General features: G+C 41.9%; 1 protein-coding gene across 1 annotated transcript; it reads right to left on the bottom strand.

Annotated features, from left to right (window-relative positions):
- Positions 1 to 11,123: 11,123 nt before the first annotated feature.
- LOC120720793 (P2Y purinoceptor 14-like) lies at positions 11,124 to 14,943 on the bottom strand. Its single transcript, XM_040010574.1, has 4 exons — positions 14,278 to 14,943; positions 13,376 to 13,490; positions 13,016 to 13,275; positions 11,124 to 12,834 (listed from the first exon to the last, which is right to left on the bottom strand). The coding sequence occupies exons 2-4, from the start codon at positions 13,478 to 13,480 to the stop codon at positions 12,192 to 12,194; spliced, it is 1,008 nt and encodes a 335-aa protein (XP_039866508.1). The 5' UTR covers positions 13,481 to 13,490; positions 14,278 to 14,943; the 3' UTR covers positions 11,124 to 12,191.
- Between the last annotated feature and the right edge of the window lie 3,398 nt (positions 14,944 to 18,341).

Genomic DNA, 18,341 nt, shown 5'->3' on the forward strand with positions numbered 1-18,341 from the left:
TCAGCTGCCTAAAAAAAGGCTCTTGATCAAAACATAAACAGACCATCTGTAGTGACAGGTAAAAGGAGCCGTCCTCAAAACAGAAAAATCCCACCTGCTACTGTGGAGGAGTTGTCACTGCTATAATGCCATAATGTTTTATCTAGGGGTCTAGATTTATGCCTGTAGTGCACTGCCGTGTTAATAATTTGCATTTACTGAATATATACTGACTGAGTCCCACTGTTCAAATGTTGAATAAAGAAACAAACTAATTTTTGCCTCTTTTTTTATTTTATTAAAACCACTTTATAGAACATCACATCAGTTACAATGTAGAATCCATGTCATTTATAGTTTACAAATGACAAAATGTTTACACAAAATCATGAGTGTTTACATGATATCACCCACTACTAACATTACTTTATTTACTGTATCTTTTGAAAAAATAACAGCACAAGACTTAAGAACATTTATCAGAAGCAGGTTTCATTCTTCCCTGGTTTTATTATCACACTGTTCACCAAACGCAGCAAACCTTCACCATCTTATCCAGGAGGGTCACCTCTTCACCCTCACATGGAAGAAGTAATCTGATTGGCATGGTGGTATGTTTGAAGCAGGTCCCTTGTGTAGCGCTGGAACCCAGTCACGATGTTTCATCCATTTCATCGGCTGGTTTGCTGCAATAATGCCAAATAATTAGCAACTTAACTTCTCACTGTAATTTCCCTCTCATGAGTGAATTAGTGATGGTAAATTTGATTCTTTTTACTGAATCGAGTTTTAATGAGTCACTCACCAAAGTGAATCGCGTTTTTTGAGCCATTTGATTCACTGAGTCAGTTGACCACAGAGTGCAAAAAATTTACATTTTCACTCAAACTTAATTTGTTTCTCTTTTCATGTAAATCCTACTGCTAAGATGAATGATTCTAAAAGAAAACAACTATTTTATAGAGCAAAAAAAGCAAAAACATTTCTAAAACTAAACAATTTCCTATCAAAATTGCTTAATAAACATTTATTTTGTATATTTTTATTTTATTAGTATTTTCCTTAAATGTGTCAAATATATATTTTCTCATCTAAATTTCCACTGAGCTGTGAGCCAGGGGGCGGTAATGCGCCTTAACATTGGTTGCCAACCAAGAAGAAGAAGAAGCTGTGAGCCTGGAGGGAGGGGGTGAGCGAGTCCTGAGTGATTCGCTTACGCTTACGATTCAGCACAGGAGGGAGGGGGCTGATGTACACATTTTACGTGCAGTACTCGAGCTGACTTACCTTTGTTTGAATGACAACTTGTACGCACTGACTCCACAGACAAGGTACGAAAATATGTCAGGCTACTTAGTTACTAAGCAAACTCAAATGCCACAGGTTGCAACAAGAAGCTGAATACATTCAGGCCTTCACTCAAGCCTGTTTCTAGATTATATGTACTATATGTGTTTTGTAAGTGTGTATGCAGTTTTAATCTTCTGTTGCTCTAAGTCACCTACACAATAGATTGCCTGGACATTCGCGCCAAACAAAGCTTGAGACCTTTAATTGACTGAGCTTATACAATGGTCTTAGCTGTACCTGTAATAAAAAGGTTAATGTAAAGTCAACAGGTTTTAATAAACATCTTAATGCAGTATCAATACTATAGATTATATCATTAATGATGCTGAATATATTGTAGCCATAAAATTATTTCTTTAATTCCACATTCCCTCTCTTGACGTCTCCCTCAGAGACGTCACCACACCGTTTGTTGTGTCACTCCCCGGCCCACTCAGTTACTTCCAGCTCCATCAATGGCATCATGGCCATTGGGGCCACTGCCCTTGTGATTGCCTTTTCCAACAATCCTCTAGCACAAGGAATGAGACAACAACCACAAGTCACCAATATCCCTAGAAATGATGCAGCAGACAGCATTACACACATCACCAACCCTTTGATAACCACTTTAAACTGTTGAGTTAAATCAATAATCTTAAATGCTTTTGAATGCTTGTTATAATCTTAAATGTGTATGTGCTGATTCTGTTGCATTATTCCTAACTCTGAGTACACTCTGTGCAAAGTAGACAGGAAGTGCAGGCTTTTGCAGAGCGTGCTTGTGAAAGTTACTTTGAGGAGCTGTGGGGAGGATGCTATTTGAATAACCAGGTTATTCATTATTGTCTTTTATTCATTTATATCTTTTGATTAAGCTTTTAGAGGTTCTTGATTAAAACATTTATTCAATATATTACACATATAGTTTCAGTTGTGTACGTGCTGGCCTTCTGTCTGGTGGAAAAGGTTACAAGGTTCAGCTTGGTGAGGTGAGAGGTGTAACTGAGTGCATTTCATGCTGACACACACACACACATGTACACACCCATACACACACAGTAGATAGACTCATTTATAGGTGAGAGGTTAATCATGTTTTCTTGCAACTGCATTTTTGTGCGTGCAGAATTGCTAGTTTGTTGCAGAGCATGGCCTGAGGTTTTGGAGAAGCGAGAGTCAGAAGGTTGACAGGAAGCACCTGCCGTGGAGATGGAGACAATGTTCTTTTCAAACTGTGTTAAAAGTCATTGTGGTTTTGATCATAGCTGGACTGGCCATCGGGCATACCGGGCATTTGCCCGGTGGGCCGCTGGTGATTTTTTGTTTTTATGGGCCGATCGATTTTTTTTTTTGTTTTTTGGAAGGGTATAAATAATGAAAGGTGTTGGATTGGCCAATTGGTCATGATCGACTCTGGGCTGGACCAATTACAGCCGAGGAGGTCGGATGCACCCTCCCCCTTGTTTAGCAATCTTATAGACGAACTAAAGAAAATGGAGAACAAAAAAAGGAAAGGAGGTGCAGAAAAAATTAGGGCCAAAAAGAAACAAGCCCTTCAGGCAGACGCTGCCAAATGTGTAAAAATAACTGAATTGTTTGGCGGTAGCTATGGCATAGCTTCCACAGATTTAGCAACATCAGCAAGTGGTGGAGGCCAGCAGGTGGATAAGGGAAAGGGGAGGCAAGAGGAGGAGAGACCCGAGGCGGCCGCCAGTCATAGTGGCAGAGGAACTGAACTTCAGGTAAGAAGTTATGACCTGCTGTCTATCTGTGTCAGATATAAACCAAGTTTAGTTGTAGTTTGTTTTCGTTGTGCTGACTTTTTACAGTCGCTTAGAATAACTGGTACTGCGTACTAGCTAGCATGACGGAGTTTATATACTGCTGGGCGGGTGCTATGAAGTTACTGATAGTAAATTTTATTTTATGCTTAAGGTTAGTTTCTCAAACTCCTCAAAATCTTAACAAATTGTGCCAATCCTTACATGTTGCACCAGGCTGATTTATCATCAAAAGTGGAGAAGTCTGTGACAGAGGAGACAGGAGAGCAGCAGAGAGAGATGGAGCAAGAGAGAGAAATAAAAGAGCAGCAGAGAGAGATGACTTTATGTCATCCATGAGGGATGCATTTGACATATGTTTCACATATTATAGCCCAACAAGTTACTTATAGCAATTTAAATACGAGTAATCAGTTTTTGGCAAATACCGGAAATCAGTTTTTGGCAGACAATCACTTTTTGGCACAACACCGGCTATTGCAGTTAATAATACAACAGCTTCTTGCCATTTTTTGTTTCTTTTTATCGCTGTGTAACTCAGTTCAATTGAAAGCCTGTGTGCGCTAGTACCTCTTGCCACAAGTTCACAGAATCCTTTGCGGTTTTACCCCTGAATGACGTCACATTTTTGGTGGGCCAGTCTCTAGTCAAAATGCCCGGGCCGATTTTTTGTCCCAGTCCAGCCCTGGTTTTGATTTGACGTATGCATGTATTGTATCTGATGACACATGAGGGGGCGTTAACCCTGATGAATCAAAAGCAATCTGAAGTGTCTTTTTGGGTGGAGATCTACAGCTGATGTTTTGCAGTGTACATCTCACCACACTGCGTTTGGTCATTAAATCAGTTGTTTGACCAAGCTCTTCTGGACCATGGTTGTTTTTACTCTCCTCCTCAATATCGAACCCTTAACAGCGGTCTGCAACATATAAACAAGGTAACGCACAGCCATAACCAATATTATTTGATATAGCAAACCTAAGCCTGTAAGAAGCATTTTTATCAATTTCCCTTCATCGTGTGGTTGGTTTTTCCTCCACCAGGCTGTCGTCTGCTGTGGTGCACTGCGTCTAGTGGAACCAGGTGTCGTCTTTTCCTTTCAGTTGGACTGCTGTAGCCGTCCGGGCAGTCACCTCGTACGGACCGGTCCAGCGGGGCTCTTTCCACTTGCGTTTAATGACCTTCAGCCACACTGCTTTCGCGTCTGGGACCTTTCCGTCTGCCGTGGGTCTTCCAGAGGAAACCTGTTTTGTGAAACTGGACATAAGAGCTTTTAATTCATTCAAATATTCTGTGTGAGACCTGTTACTTTTGGTGATCTGCTCCACCGGGACGGCTGTCCAGGGTGCCGGAAGCTGCCTCCCTGTTAGCAGCTCGTAGGGCGTGAAACCTGTGGATTGGTTAAGAGAACATCTTATGGTCATCAGAGCAATTGGCAGGGCTGTAACCCAATTGCGCCCCGTCTGTGTGCAGATTTTAGCCAATTTGTTTTTCAAATTTAGGTTCATTCTCTCTACTTTCCCTTGAGATTGAGGGTGATACACTGTTGGACCCCCAACACCCTTTCCACCTCTGCTAGGTCTTGGTTCTTAAAATGGGTCCCATTGTCTGATCTAATTCTTTTGGGGAACCCATGCCTAGGTATATAGTGATTGATCAAACACATCAAAACACTTTTAGCATCCTCCCTTTTAGTAGCCCATGCTTCTGGCCAGCTGGTCAGAGCATCCACACACACCAACAAGTACCTGACTCCTCCAGGCTCTGCATCAATCATGTCTGTGAAATCAATCACAATCTCTTCCCCTGGCCTCTCTCAGAAGCAGGCACTTACCTGCTTCTGGCTTTACCATTGGCTTTGGATTGTGTGCCCTGCAAATTAGGCACGTTCTGGCTTTCTCCTTTATCATATCTTTCAAATGAGGGTACCACCAGTGACACAGATTTCTCTCCATCTGGGTCACTCCCACATGGCCAAGCCCATGCGCCTCATTTATCTTCTGTTTCGCCAGTTTATCTGTCAAAACCGGTCGCCCATGGGGTCCTCTCCACGGACCTCCTTCTCTCCGGGCTCCTCGGCTCTGCCACACCCCCTTTTCCTCTGGGGCTGCTTCTTCTTGAGCCTGTCTGGTTTCTTCCAACACATTGGTGCTTGGTTCAAGTACAAGTTCAAGTTCAAATTTTATTCGCCACATGCAGGTTGCCCTGCAGTGAAATGAACCCGCCCCCTGACCTTACACACACAACACAGACATCACATGGGGATACAAGTCGAACGGTTGCATTACAGAAAAACCACTGAAATGTACACTACAATGGGAAAAGTACAAGAGGAAAAAAAGAGACCCCTACTCATGCTGGGCTACAGGAGGACAGCATGAGAACAGGAAACAAAAAAACTCCTCTGCACAGAAAGCATATAAATGTCCACAGTACAACATTATAGAGCACGTGACCAGCAACAGGGTTGGGTAGGGGATAAGGAGTAATTCCAGGCATCACAGCAGCCATCCTGCCACTGCGCCGACTCTCCAGCGCGGGCCCAGACCCGACTCATGTTCCTAGGAGGCAACAAGCATCGAAGGCATTGGAAGGGGAGGGGGGATGTGTGAGTGCTCATTAGTGTAAGTGTATGTGTGTGCGTGTCCATAGTTCAGCTGAGACAGTGTCCTTCACCCTATCAGGCTAAGTAAACAGTCTACTAGCCAACCCAGGTGGCCTTGCATGGGATGGGAAGAATAGTCATCACACAGTCGTTATCAGGGAGTTTTTGTTCGGCTCCAGCCTTGGGCCCGTGCAGCTGGCGCCATGGTGTCCATATGTTGATGTTGTTGATTTTTCTTTTATGCGAGCAGCTCAGGAGAATTTCAAAGCTGTTCTTTAACACTCCGACACTGGTCTCTCGATCTCCCGTTGGAGAGTCGCGAGAATCAAAAGAATGACAACACCACGGAACAGAAGTTTGATACCATCATGGGGAGCATGATGGTATCAAACTTCTGTTCCGTGGTGTTGCCATTCTTTTGATTCTGAGACCTCACAACTGCAGTGATCCGTTCTGCGATGTGATCCAACTTTCGCTCAAGGGTCTCATTTTGAGCAGGCCTGTCTCTGATGTATCCCATCATACGCTCAATGTTGTTGTTTTGAGTCTTCACGGCAGCTGTAAGCGTCTCCAAGGTGTTAACCATGCTGCGTTCGTTGTGAGAGGTCGTGCCTCGTCCCATCGCTTCGATTCCAGCGGGCAGCCTTGTGGGGGTTTGAACAGCCGGTTCTGCTCTTAATTCTCCGATAAACCAGGGCCAAGCCAGCTCCGATCAGCAAGAACCCTGCTATCATGGTTCCGAATAGGTAGATATCTTCAGCGTCCTCGATCGACAGTCCCGCCAGGCACATGACCCTCCAGTTCTGCCACCCGTCCATTGTGTATCCGGCAGGGAAAGTCCCTCCAGGGCACTCGGGCTCTCCCGAGCTCAGACTTCTCGTTGAGAAAAGGGTGTCAATAGCATTCAGAGACCAGTTGATCAAATCCATAATTCTCTTTTAGGTTTTAGAGAACGACAGTGAGAGACTGTTCGAGGAAAGTAATACACACGAGACAAGACAAGGACACAAGAGGCTAAGCAGGGAAGATAAGGGGAAGGAGGAGAGGAGAAAAGTGCGACCGCCTTCGCCAAGAGCCAAACGAGAAAGGTTCCTCTTCAGCAGTTACCTGACCAATTTGCCTGCGTCTTTTGTAACCTGCAGCTTGTTTTGCGGCTTCATCCGCTTTCCTATTTCCCTTTGCCACCATTGTGATTTCTTGCGAGTGTCCTTTGCATTTTATGATACTTACCTCGTCTGGGTCGTCCAGAGCCTTTTCCAGTTCCTCCATTTCTTTCTTATGGCAAATGGGAGCATTTGTTGCCGTTCTGAAGCCTGCCCTCTTCCATTGAGCAAGCTCCACGTGAGCTGCCCCAAAAGCATAAGCTGAGTCAGTATAAATGTTCACTCTCATATTCTTGGCCAATCTCAAAGCTCTAATCGGGGCTATTACTTCTGCTCTCTGGGTTGACTGCTGCCCCTCAACTCTTCCTGCCTCTTTAACCTCATATTGCTTTCCCTTTCTGCAAACCACAGCATAGCCTGCTTTCAGTCCTTCTTCATCATGATGGCAGCAGCAGCCATCTGTGAACCAGTCCTCAGCTCCAGGAATAGGTTCTGCTTTTAAGTCTTCTGTCACTTTTTCTTCAGCTTCTGCTTTTTCTGTCATGTGGTTCCCCTGACCCCATTAAATCTGCCATATTGATCCCCTCATGTGTAAATGTCAGATTTGGAACTTTACTCAATCTCTGTTGTGTTAGTGGTGTCATGGTGAATGCTTGTGAGTTGACATATGCCACTACACTGTACTTTTAGTGGATGTTCTCTCACTACGTGTGCTGTTTTCTGAATTATTTTAGCTACCCCAGCTGCGTGTTGTTTGCATTTAGGATGCCTTGCTTCTGTTGAGTTCAGTCTTATGCTGAGATACATAAGCACATCTCTGCCTCCCCCCTTTTTCTGAAACAACACACCGTTCACGAGTCCGTGTGTTTCAGAAACATCCAGGTAGAATGGTTCATCATAATTTGGTGTTGCCAGGTCTGTGGCTCTTGACAAATCTTGTTTCAGTGAAATGAACGCTGTTTCTGTGGCAGGCGTCCAAGGCAATTAAACACACAAGTTATTTATTTATTTATTTATTTATTTATTTATTTATTTATTTAGGACAGTGCATGTTAATGAAAATAAATGTAAAAAAAAAAAAAATTACATGAATGTAAACATACCATATTATAGCCAAGGGCTAATTTCCATTTCCAAGTTACAACAGAGAAAGATTTCAAGTTTTAGATAAAGAAGCAAAAATACAATTTAATGTTGTAACTTTGATGTTCACCTTCATTATAACCTCATAAGAGGAAAAGGAAGAGAAAATATATCACATTTTACATTAACACCATCCTCCCTCATGGTTTACATATGGCCACTAGAGGGAAATGTTGTGCTTTAAACACTAACATGGATACAAATAGATCATCAGTGTTCTCTCATTTCTCCCGCTGTGACCCAAAAATCAGGGTCAGCAGGCCATGTTGTTGTACATGTTGTAGGATGTATTAGAAAAACATGTGCAGGACAGAGGAGAGAGGAGGATGCACAGGTGATCCTTTCCAGAAGCTTCTTTAATGTATCAAAGAGGTGTGACACACAGGTACAGCATACAACCATGGAGGGAGAAAGGAGGAAGGAAGACTCTTTAAACAGCGTGTCAAACTGTCTGTCTTTCAAGGTCTGTAACTTTGGTTCATACTGTCAATTTAAAGTCAGCATGAAAATCAAACGTGAAGAACACTGTAAACACAGCCGTAGCTGTAGCGCTTAAATCCTCGTTTCCTTGATTCCTCTCTTGACTCCTCTTCTTACATCTCCAGTTAGTGGTTCCCAAATGTTTTCTTTGCTCTGCTCCCCCCCTGTCCCCCCCCTCCTTTGTTTTACAAGAAAAAATGCCTCTCTGTGTAAAATGGGTTCAAAAACATAAACAACTGTGGGATACTGTTTGTCTTTGATTTGAACCGGGGGAACAAATCATGGCAGGATCAGCCTGATATTATTTGTATCCCACTGTAACTTTACTGTATAAAGAGCTAACATCTCCAAAATGTCAGGAGTAGTTGGTCATTACAACAAGTGTCTGTGAACTAAAAATGAAGAATGTGGGATACTTTTTGTCCGTGATTTGGAGAGCCCAGCGTGTGATAGGGGAGACCTATCTTGGCACTTGTGCAGGTGAAGCCAAAGGGAAGATTTGCTTCACCATATTTTCTAGTCTTTGGCTTGGAAGGAAGTTGGTTTGGAAACATATTCAGCGATGCTTCATTTCCTGCTTTGCGTTTCTGTGGGTGCACCGTGCTAGCAGTGTCCAAGTGTTTTGGTTTTTTTTTTCCCCTTTTCATACCACGCCCCCCGCAATGGCTCTGTGCCTCCCCTAGGGGGTGGGCCCCACACTTTGGAAAGCTCTGAGTTAGAGGGAGTGAGACATGAGGAGTTTAGGATGAATTGTAGGAAATACGAAAAGGGAGCATTTAAAGCAGTCAGTGAGTGTTTATATGCTGTCCCGAATACTTTGATGTTGGGCTGAGAACAAACAATCAAGAGTCGATCACGTTTAAACAATTACAATCTTTAATAATGCACATATCTGCTTTATTAAGCGCATAAGTGGGAGACATACACGCTACCACCCAGAGCGCAGTGTGGTAGATCTCAAAGAGAAAATACACAAGCTTTACTATTTAAAGGGCTGTATGTGCCCTTTGTGCATAAGCAGATAATAGTGGAGTGCAAGACAAGAAAAATAATAAAAGAAGTAAATCACACAGCCACAGCGTTACAATGACTAGTTGTTTTATTAACTTGACAGGTAGCGAGTGTCAGGGTGGGCATGGCCAAAACAACAAACAAAACACACTGGAAATGAATCAGAACTAACTTACCTATAGTGAGTCAACCCCAAAAGAAAATACAAACCTCTAACCTGTCTCCCTACCCGAAACAGGAGAAAAAGGTTGTAAAAGAAATGGCTTCCCACCCCTACAGCTACCATGTCCAGATAAACGACTCTCTACACTGTTTTTACTGCAGCCTAGCTCTGTCACACGGCACGAAGGGCCCCAAACGCGCAGCACACTGGAAACAGGAAGTAGGACGAGGGGCTGCCGGCCCAGTCAGGTCCCAATTTGTAGCTGGCCTCATTCTCTCTTCCACCAATCGTCAGCTTCCACCTGGAAACTTACATAACACAGACATCACAGAGTACAAACAATGCCCCCGCATGGTGTGGCGAGTAACAGCACCACACGGCAACAATGACCTGGGTCATAACACATGATGTAGCTGGAAGATCTGACAAACTAGATTTATTAAAAGATGCAAATTATGCAAAGTTCACTGTTGACGTTCAGCAGGGATGTGATACTGAAGTCTAAAGGACACGTCTCCATCCTTCATCTGTCTGTCCTGCAGATCCACCCGGTTCTTAAAAGATGGATGCTGGTGTAATGAATCAGAGAGACCATCCTGGTACAAAATCACATAATCTGGCTTCAGGTCAGCTCTCTCCCACTTTATTACTCTAATGTTGTTGTTTGCAGCTCGACATGTCAGAGTGACGTCCTGTCCAGAATCAGCTGTGATGTTTTTCTGGTCTGAAAGAGGAAACAACACAGAGCAGAGAGGTTAAAGGTCAAAGTACAATTATGATCAGAATGATTGACTTTAAATATTTTGTTTATTTCCTTTGACATTTGAGTTTTTAGTCATGTTGGATTTAATGAACCTCTGAACATCCAGCAGGTCACCAGTGACCCACTGAGGGGGAATTTTAGCCTCATGCTAAACATGCAAAGTGTCAGAAACTACAAGATGTTAGCTTCCACAGAACAACAACATGTGCTGATAATAAGTGAACATAATGTGTGAGAGAAAGCAGCCTCTCATTATACTGCTTAGAAATATGGTATCTAACCAGATTCTTACTCTGGATGGCATTACCTTGGCCTCCAGTAACGCTGTGAGGAACCTTGGAGTCATTTTTGACCAGGACATGTCCTCCAACGCTCATATTAAACAAATATGTAAGACTGCTTTGTTCTACTTGCGCAACATCTCTAAAATTAGAATGTCTCTTAATGATGCTGAAAAACTAGTTCATGCATTCATTACTTCCAGGCTGGACGACTGTAATCCATTATTATCAGGATGTCCAAAAGACTCCCTGAAAAGTCTTCAGCTAAACAGAAGTGAAAAAGGTGCAGGATGTAGGGTACTAATGTATTTATTCTCACTCTTTTCTATTCTTACTCTATCTCTATTCAAGTACAATACCTTTGTACTTGTATTTAGTTTATTTATTCTGTATTCTGTAAAGTTGTATATATGTATAATTTAATTTTTAATTTTAGTTTTTTTTTCTTTTTTTTTTCTTTTCTTTTTTTCTCTTCTTCAATTTTAGTTTTACAGTTTGCACCTTTGATCCAGGAGGACAATATTTTATCCCACTGCATACTTGAGTATATATTGACAATAAAACTCAACTTGACTTGACCACACCAACCTCAAAACATTTGTCTTTATTTAAGCCAAAAAAATGAAGCACACACTTATTTTTACATTACATAACACAACTTTGACATATTTGTGGAAAAACTCTAAAGTAGGAAAATGGGTTATAAATGTTGTTTTTTTAAATTTATTTATAAGCAAAAGGAATTCAGTCATTGTCTTTTGTTTAATTTTCATTATGAACTGTACAAATTACTGCTGAATGGGATAAAAGTTCCTCTTTACATTGAAATTGGGGGAAGGGAGGGAAATGGAAACAGATGAAGAACACAAGCAGTAGACTAGACAGAGGGAAGCAAAACTGAACCCGCTGAACACAGGGTGCAAAATAAAACAGGAAACACACTGAGCCGCAGACTAAGACACACAGCTTGACACTGGGTTCGTTGAAGAAACAGACATGGATTCACATGACAGAGGGGAGAAGAGGAATGAAACACAAGGAGGGGAAGCATGGTAACAAAAGAGGGAGACAGAAAGATAGGACACGACTAAGAGCTGAAGGGCAAAGAAGACACACAGATAGAGAGGGAGCGAAGGACACATAGATGAAGACAAAGGCACAAAGGTAACCTAATAAACAAAAGCACATAAACTAGAAATTCGCAAACATACTCAGCAACGTAAAATGCAATACTAAATTGTATAAAACTAAATCATTAAATCATGTGAGCCAAAGAGCCAGAACCATATGAACAACATTTGAATTTGACCACAGAATGGTTCAGTTCATTCATACTAAATCAGCCTTTGAGCTCATTCCTGAAAACTAGAAACATAAACACTGATGCCGTCTCTGTGGAAATGTTTCTGTGTTGATTCTAGCTCTGTTTTGATTTCTGACTTGTGGTTTGCGAGGATAAAGGTCTATGACACTGGTTTTATTAACTTGTAAAACAAAATTGAAATCTAAAATGTACATTTTCACAATTAACTGGTTGAAGTCACTGGTTCTCATGTAATGATGTCCAGCTTGTCCCTCCTGCTCTTATTCTCCTCGTTTCTAGTTGTACGTTTGGCTCTCCAGGATGCCTTTCTCACCTTCTCCCCAAAAGTCTTACTGAGGAAAAAGTAAACAAGAGGGTCGAGGCAGATGTTGAAAACTGACACCATGGTGGTCACCTCCTTCAGGTAGAACAATACTGGACCTACTGAGTCATCGCTCCACAGAAACGTAAAGGGAAGACGAACCAGGTAAAATGGGACAAAGCAAACACAGAAGATGCTGACCAGCACCAACATGTTTCTGCGAGACTTCACCAGCTTCTCAGAGCCAGAGGAGGCCAGCTGCTTCTGCTGTGCCTCCAGCAACCTGCGGGAGATGCTGTAGTAGAAGAAGACCATGGATATGAAGACTAAGAGGAAGATGAAGGCAGAGAAGGTGTTGATTATTCTGAACAACAAGCTGACTGATGGACTAAACAGGTGAACACAGCGGCTAGGATTAAAGGTCAGAGGTTTCTGGGAACTGAAAAAAATTATGATATATACAATTGTTGGAGCCAGGAGAAAAACCCAGGTGATGACAGAGATGATTCGTGCAGTCTGCAGTGTCTGCAGCATGTGAGTTCCTGAAGGATGGATGATCCTTAGATACCTGGAGAGAGACGAGAAATAGGCAGAATACAACTTCACTAAAGGTGCCTAATCTGAAGAAGTCAGTTAAGTCAAAAGGATACATTCATGCTTTTGTCGGGAGCACAGGGTAGTGGTTAACCACTTAATCTAGTTTTTACATTATCGGTAACTACAGCCTTAAATAAGTAAAGGTTCCTTACCTGTTGGCAGCGATGTACCCCATGAATAATATACTGGCACACATGTTGATGAAGAAGGCAGAAGCTCCAAAGCTGCAGTAAAGCCTACGAATGATGGGAGAGCTGCTGGCATAGTAGGTAATGCGGAGTGGCAGACAGAGGCAGAGCAGGAAGTCAGCAGCAGTCAGGTTCTTCAAGTAGACCATCAAGCTGTTGGATACCTCAGGCCAATCTCGACAAAGATAGACCTTCAATGTAAAGCCATTGAAGAGTAAACCCACCTGAAAATAGACAGATTGGATGGAAAGCACAAGGATTGGTACATGCGCCGGCACATAAATCAATTTCTAACAGAGCACAATTTGATAATGTTAAACTTACGAGGAACACCAGACTGTAGACCACCATAAAGTAAGGGTTCATGGATGTATCGTCATCGTCATAGGTCTGGTTCAAAGATGAAGTCAAATTTTTTTGGACAACCATGGTTCTTGTGCTGAAAAATAAATCCACTTTACTCAGTTAAACTGTGTAAAAATCCTAGGTTCATCTTTGAAATGATTCACCTCCACGGTCTCTTGGTTTGTTGTGTTAAACCAATGTTGGACCAATTTTAAATATTGTGCTACATGTTATGTACAGTCTGTAGTTGTAGAAGGAAGCATTCATGAGTGAAGATGAGTCAACCGTCTCAGAAATCTTATAACAATCCATTAAACACAAGCTGAACTGGTGAACTGTAGGCAGAATCTGCACTCATCGCCAAAATTGTGTTGTTGTTAGCCAAGCAACTTTTGCTTACCCCAATTAGCAGATTTTTATCTCAAAACAACACAATTTTGTCAGATGTAAGAATATTTGGCTTATTAGAGCTTATTTGCAGTGTAACAATTTAGCAGGTGGTCACAGACCGTTTCTCTCTATATTTCCCTCCTGACTGATCTCTGGTTTGTTTGTATTTGGTTTGCTTATCATTTTTTGCTTGAAACAGTAAATGTCGACTATACAGGTGCTTTTTTCTCTTGAGAGATGAAACCAGCAAAATTAGTGTTCTCAAACATTTTCAGCATATTTAAGTGTGAGGTAGTTTGTCAGTGCACTTGGCACCAGGAAATGCTGAGCCTTAGTCAAAAGAAGATTTGTATTCATATATTCAGATTACCTTCCTGAACACTAGCAGAAGCCTTACCTACTTTTTTCCTTTAGTCAGGACTGGTTTAAAATGGCTTTTATGTTCTATCAGAAGTATGAAAGATGTGAGAATGAGAAATATCAGGACTCACTCTGGTTCTGCAGCTTTCTGAGAGGAGGAAAAGTTGCTTCAGCTGTTCTGAGTGTGACGGTACGATGTAGATCAGGAAATACACAGTGGGATCACACTGCCCTGCCCACTACCATATTTCCTCTTTGTCTTTGCTGTTAATTGGGCGACCGTGGCTCAGGGGGTTGGGAAGCGCATCAGTATCCGGAAGGTTGCCGGTTCGATCCCTGGGCTCTCTGTCCTGGTCGTTGTATCCTTAGGCAAGACACTTCCCCTACCGCCTACTGGTGTTGGCCAGAGGGGCCGATGGTGCGATATGGCAGCCTCGCCTCTGTCAGTCTGCCCCAGGGCAGCTGTTACTACAACTGTAGCTTGCCTCCACCAGTGTGTGAATGAATAGTGGCACTACAAGCTCCCTTGACACCACCTGCAGCTGTACCTCTGGGCCTGTGTGTGGTCTGACTGTTCTCACTGTGGAGCAGCATTAAGAAAGGATTTCCTATAAGCCCTCAGCAGGTTTCAGCAGCTCTGATTTCTCACAGTATGCGTAAGTTTTAACCAGACCTGTGTTGAGAAATCGCAGCGTCACTCATCAGTTCAGTGGAAAAAGCCAAAGGAAGTAGCTGGTGTGGTGCAACATATGCAACATAGAAACATGCAAAAACCTGCGAGACAAAACTGTTTTTAAAGGACGAGCTGACACACAGAAAATCACAGGCTTCAGCAAAGCTCTGATTCTAGAGTCTAATACTTAAAATAAACCTTTGAATTGTTCAGCTGCTTTCTAGTGTAGAATGTAAACATGGACTTATTTAAACCAGTTTACTGTCCTCTTTTTGTCTCTTTCTCTTTCTAACTTGTGTCTCAGTCCTTTGCTGTGAACTTACAGAGCTGACAGCTGCTGTTATGTGATTTTAATGATTTTAATAGCCTGGACAGCAGACTCCAAGGAAAAAAAATTGTAATCAAATTTAAAGAACAACACTCACTTTTTTCTTTACAATTTGGAAAAAAGGTTAAAAGGCCAAAGTCCACAATTTAGAATTTAATTGCAGGAAATTTTAATTTTCCAAAGCAAAATCAAAATCAAATAATAAAAATCACAAAACAATAAGAAAACCACTTAAACCATACTTATCTAATTTTACTACTCTGAGTTAATGCTGATCTTGTTCTTATCTGTAGTGAGGAGAGGCTGGAGGAGGGATGAGCAGTGTCAGATCTGAAGATGCTCTTATTCTTATTGTTCTGTGTAGATGATAATCACCCAACAAGAAAGCAGCTGGGCATCCAGTGGAACTATGCTGTAGATCAAAATCCTTCTGAATTAGCCTTAAAACTCAGGAGATGATAAGCCAAAAATTCCAAAATCAATTCACAGGTTGACTGCTGTTAGCGTCTCTGCTGGAACTTTTAACTGTGAACCTCTTAGATCCAGTATTCAGAATTGGTCATCTTGCAGAAGATAAAAGGGAAGACCCCATCTTCTCCTCACTTTTATACTGACCCCACCCCCACATTCATTCAGGTTGTTGACATTTAATCATCCAAACTCCACCCAAAGCTTATCTCTCTCTCTCTGACTTACATGATTTAACACAAAGTCTAAACTTTTAAATGCTAAAATCACTTCATTACACTTTGTTATTCTCAGCATAAAGAATTCACATCATATATAAACATTGAATCACACGTCTCTCTCTCTCTCTCTCTGGATATAATTCATGTTACAATCAGTTTATGTGATTCTACTTCAATTAGATTTGGGGAGAGGGGGGGGGGGGTTCACATGAAGATTCATTTTAACATTAATCCCTTATCAATTCAATTACAGAGATAGAAATGCTTGGAACACCTGCATATTTCTGGAGCTAAAAAAATAAGTCTGGATTGATATTTTCTCTTAAATCAGCACTGTCAGCGACTGATTGTAACATCCTGAAGCAACAATGATTCTTTCATTAAACTTTATTAAAACACATCTGGCTCACTGCAGATTTCCTGTCGAGGTCATTACATTTTGATGATCTTGATTTCATGTTGGTTGAAGCTGTACAGCTCAAGAAAACAGCTAAGAGTTTAACAGAAAGAAGATTTAAAACAGAAAACAATGAAATATTAACCTGTATGTGTCACCACCACCATTGAACATCATCCTCATCTTTTAGTGCAGCTTCTTCAGTTATGCAGAACAAGCATTTACCCAGAAAACAACACGAACCCTGAGGACGCGTTCCCAGTGGTTACCACCTCATCAGCTGTTATTTGGTTCATTGTAGCTCAGGACACACACACACACACACTCTACCTGTAGTCACGTGTCTCGGTTACTCTTCTCTTAAATGTTCCTCTCCAACAGAAGCTGTAATGTCTCCAGTCAAAGTCTTGTCAGAGTGTGGAAACCTGCTCTGCTCACCCTCGGTTTCTTTCAGTGTTTATTAAAACGCTCAGAACATCATCTTACATAAATGTGTCCATTCCTCTGACCTGTGACTGCGGCTGCTGATCAGATATTGGAATGATGCTCATAACATTATTGGTTATTGCTCCATGCTGATATTTCTGCATTTAGTCAGCAGCAACATGAATACTGACTCAGCAACATAAACATCAGCACACTGACCAAAGTGTTGTTCTCTTTGCAGCCTTAAAGATAAAAGTCAAGAGAAAACTGAAATAAAAAAGTCATTATTTCTCCATCAGTTATGATTCATGAAGCTTCAGTGAAAGCTTGAGTAACAACTCTGATAGACGTCACCTTCATCTTTCCAGACTCCGCCCTGTTCTCTCAGGAGTACCTGATAGTTTTGTTTCTGCCACCTGCATGAGCCAGTATGGTTGTGTCCAAATTCATGGGCTGCATCCTCCTGAGGATCCGGCCTTTGTGGTCTACGTGGGCCGGGTCCTCAGAAGGTCAGGTAGGCCGGAAGTAAACGGCTGGGGAAATTGGACGGTCTAGCCTTCTGAATAGCGTCACCGCTGTCTCGGTGGAGTTTAATAAACTCGGCCGTCTGCTCCTTGCTATCTAAAATATAACAGGACACTGGCGTAAATTCTCGACCGTCTCACACTTCTGTTTAATCAGTTTTTTGTTTGACGTTTATTCAGCTGTGCGAAAATCCCGGAAGAACCCACCCGGGGGATTAATAAAGTTTTATTTTATCTAATCTAATAACTTTAATCTCAGCCAAACCGATTTACTCACGAACAAATAAAACACTGAAAAAAGCCCAACAATATCATTTTTAGGTTGTCTAACTGACTTATATATTACGTTTAACCGAAGTAGCGAAAGTCCACGGTGATCTGAAAATGATGTGCCGGGAGTTGTGCCGTTCTCGGCCGCATCAGTAACCCTCGAGCTCCCGGCTAGCTATCGAGCTGGTGGGTAGCAGATGCTCCGAAAACGTCGAAGCACTTTTGCAAATATGCGATATCTTGATAAACCGAGCAGATATTTGATGTTTACACAACTACTTTCTCGCCTGAAAATATGTTAAAGGTTTATTTTGTGACCCAGGAAGAATAATAAGAGTAATAATAAAACTTGGTAGCGGCCGCCATTGTTGGAAACTGGAGTTTGGCTGAGCCGGGCTATGAATTCTGGGATATGGTGGGCCACGCAGGACACACCCGGCCCATCCTTCAAATTCGGGGAAAAGGAAGACGCATTTGTCGGCTGCATTCGGAGGAGTCTACGAATTTGGACAACCTTCGGCGCATCGCTGTGACGTAATCGGTCTACAAATGCGGCCTCAGGAGGATGCAGCCCATTAATTTGGACACGACCTATGACTGCGGAACACTGCATAAAAGAAACTGGAAGGATTCAAAAAGAAAACTTTTATTTAGAGAGGATATCTTAATCCAGGTGCAAATACAAAGCGTAAAAGCTCACCTTTAAAGACTCTGTATAGACCTGAATTAAACAAATCAGAACAGGAAACATGAAGAAAAGAACACAAGAAAATAATCAGCAATAAAAGACCTAAAAGTAAATCCCTAAACAACAAAATAAAATCAAAAACGGTTAAAACAGCAAAAACGATTAGAACAATAAGCTTAAACTAAGAAAAGGAGTAAAAT

The sequence above is a fragment of the Simochromis diagramma genome, unplaced genomic scaffold (genome assembly GCF_900408965.1).
Source record: "Simochromis diagramma unplaced genomic scaffold, fSimDia1.1 OVJJ01000418.1, whole genome shotgun sequence".
Lineage (NCBI taxonomy): Eukaryota > Metazoa > Chordata > Actinopteri > Cichliformes > Cichlidae > Simochromis > Simochromis diagramma.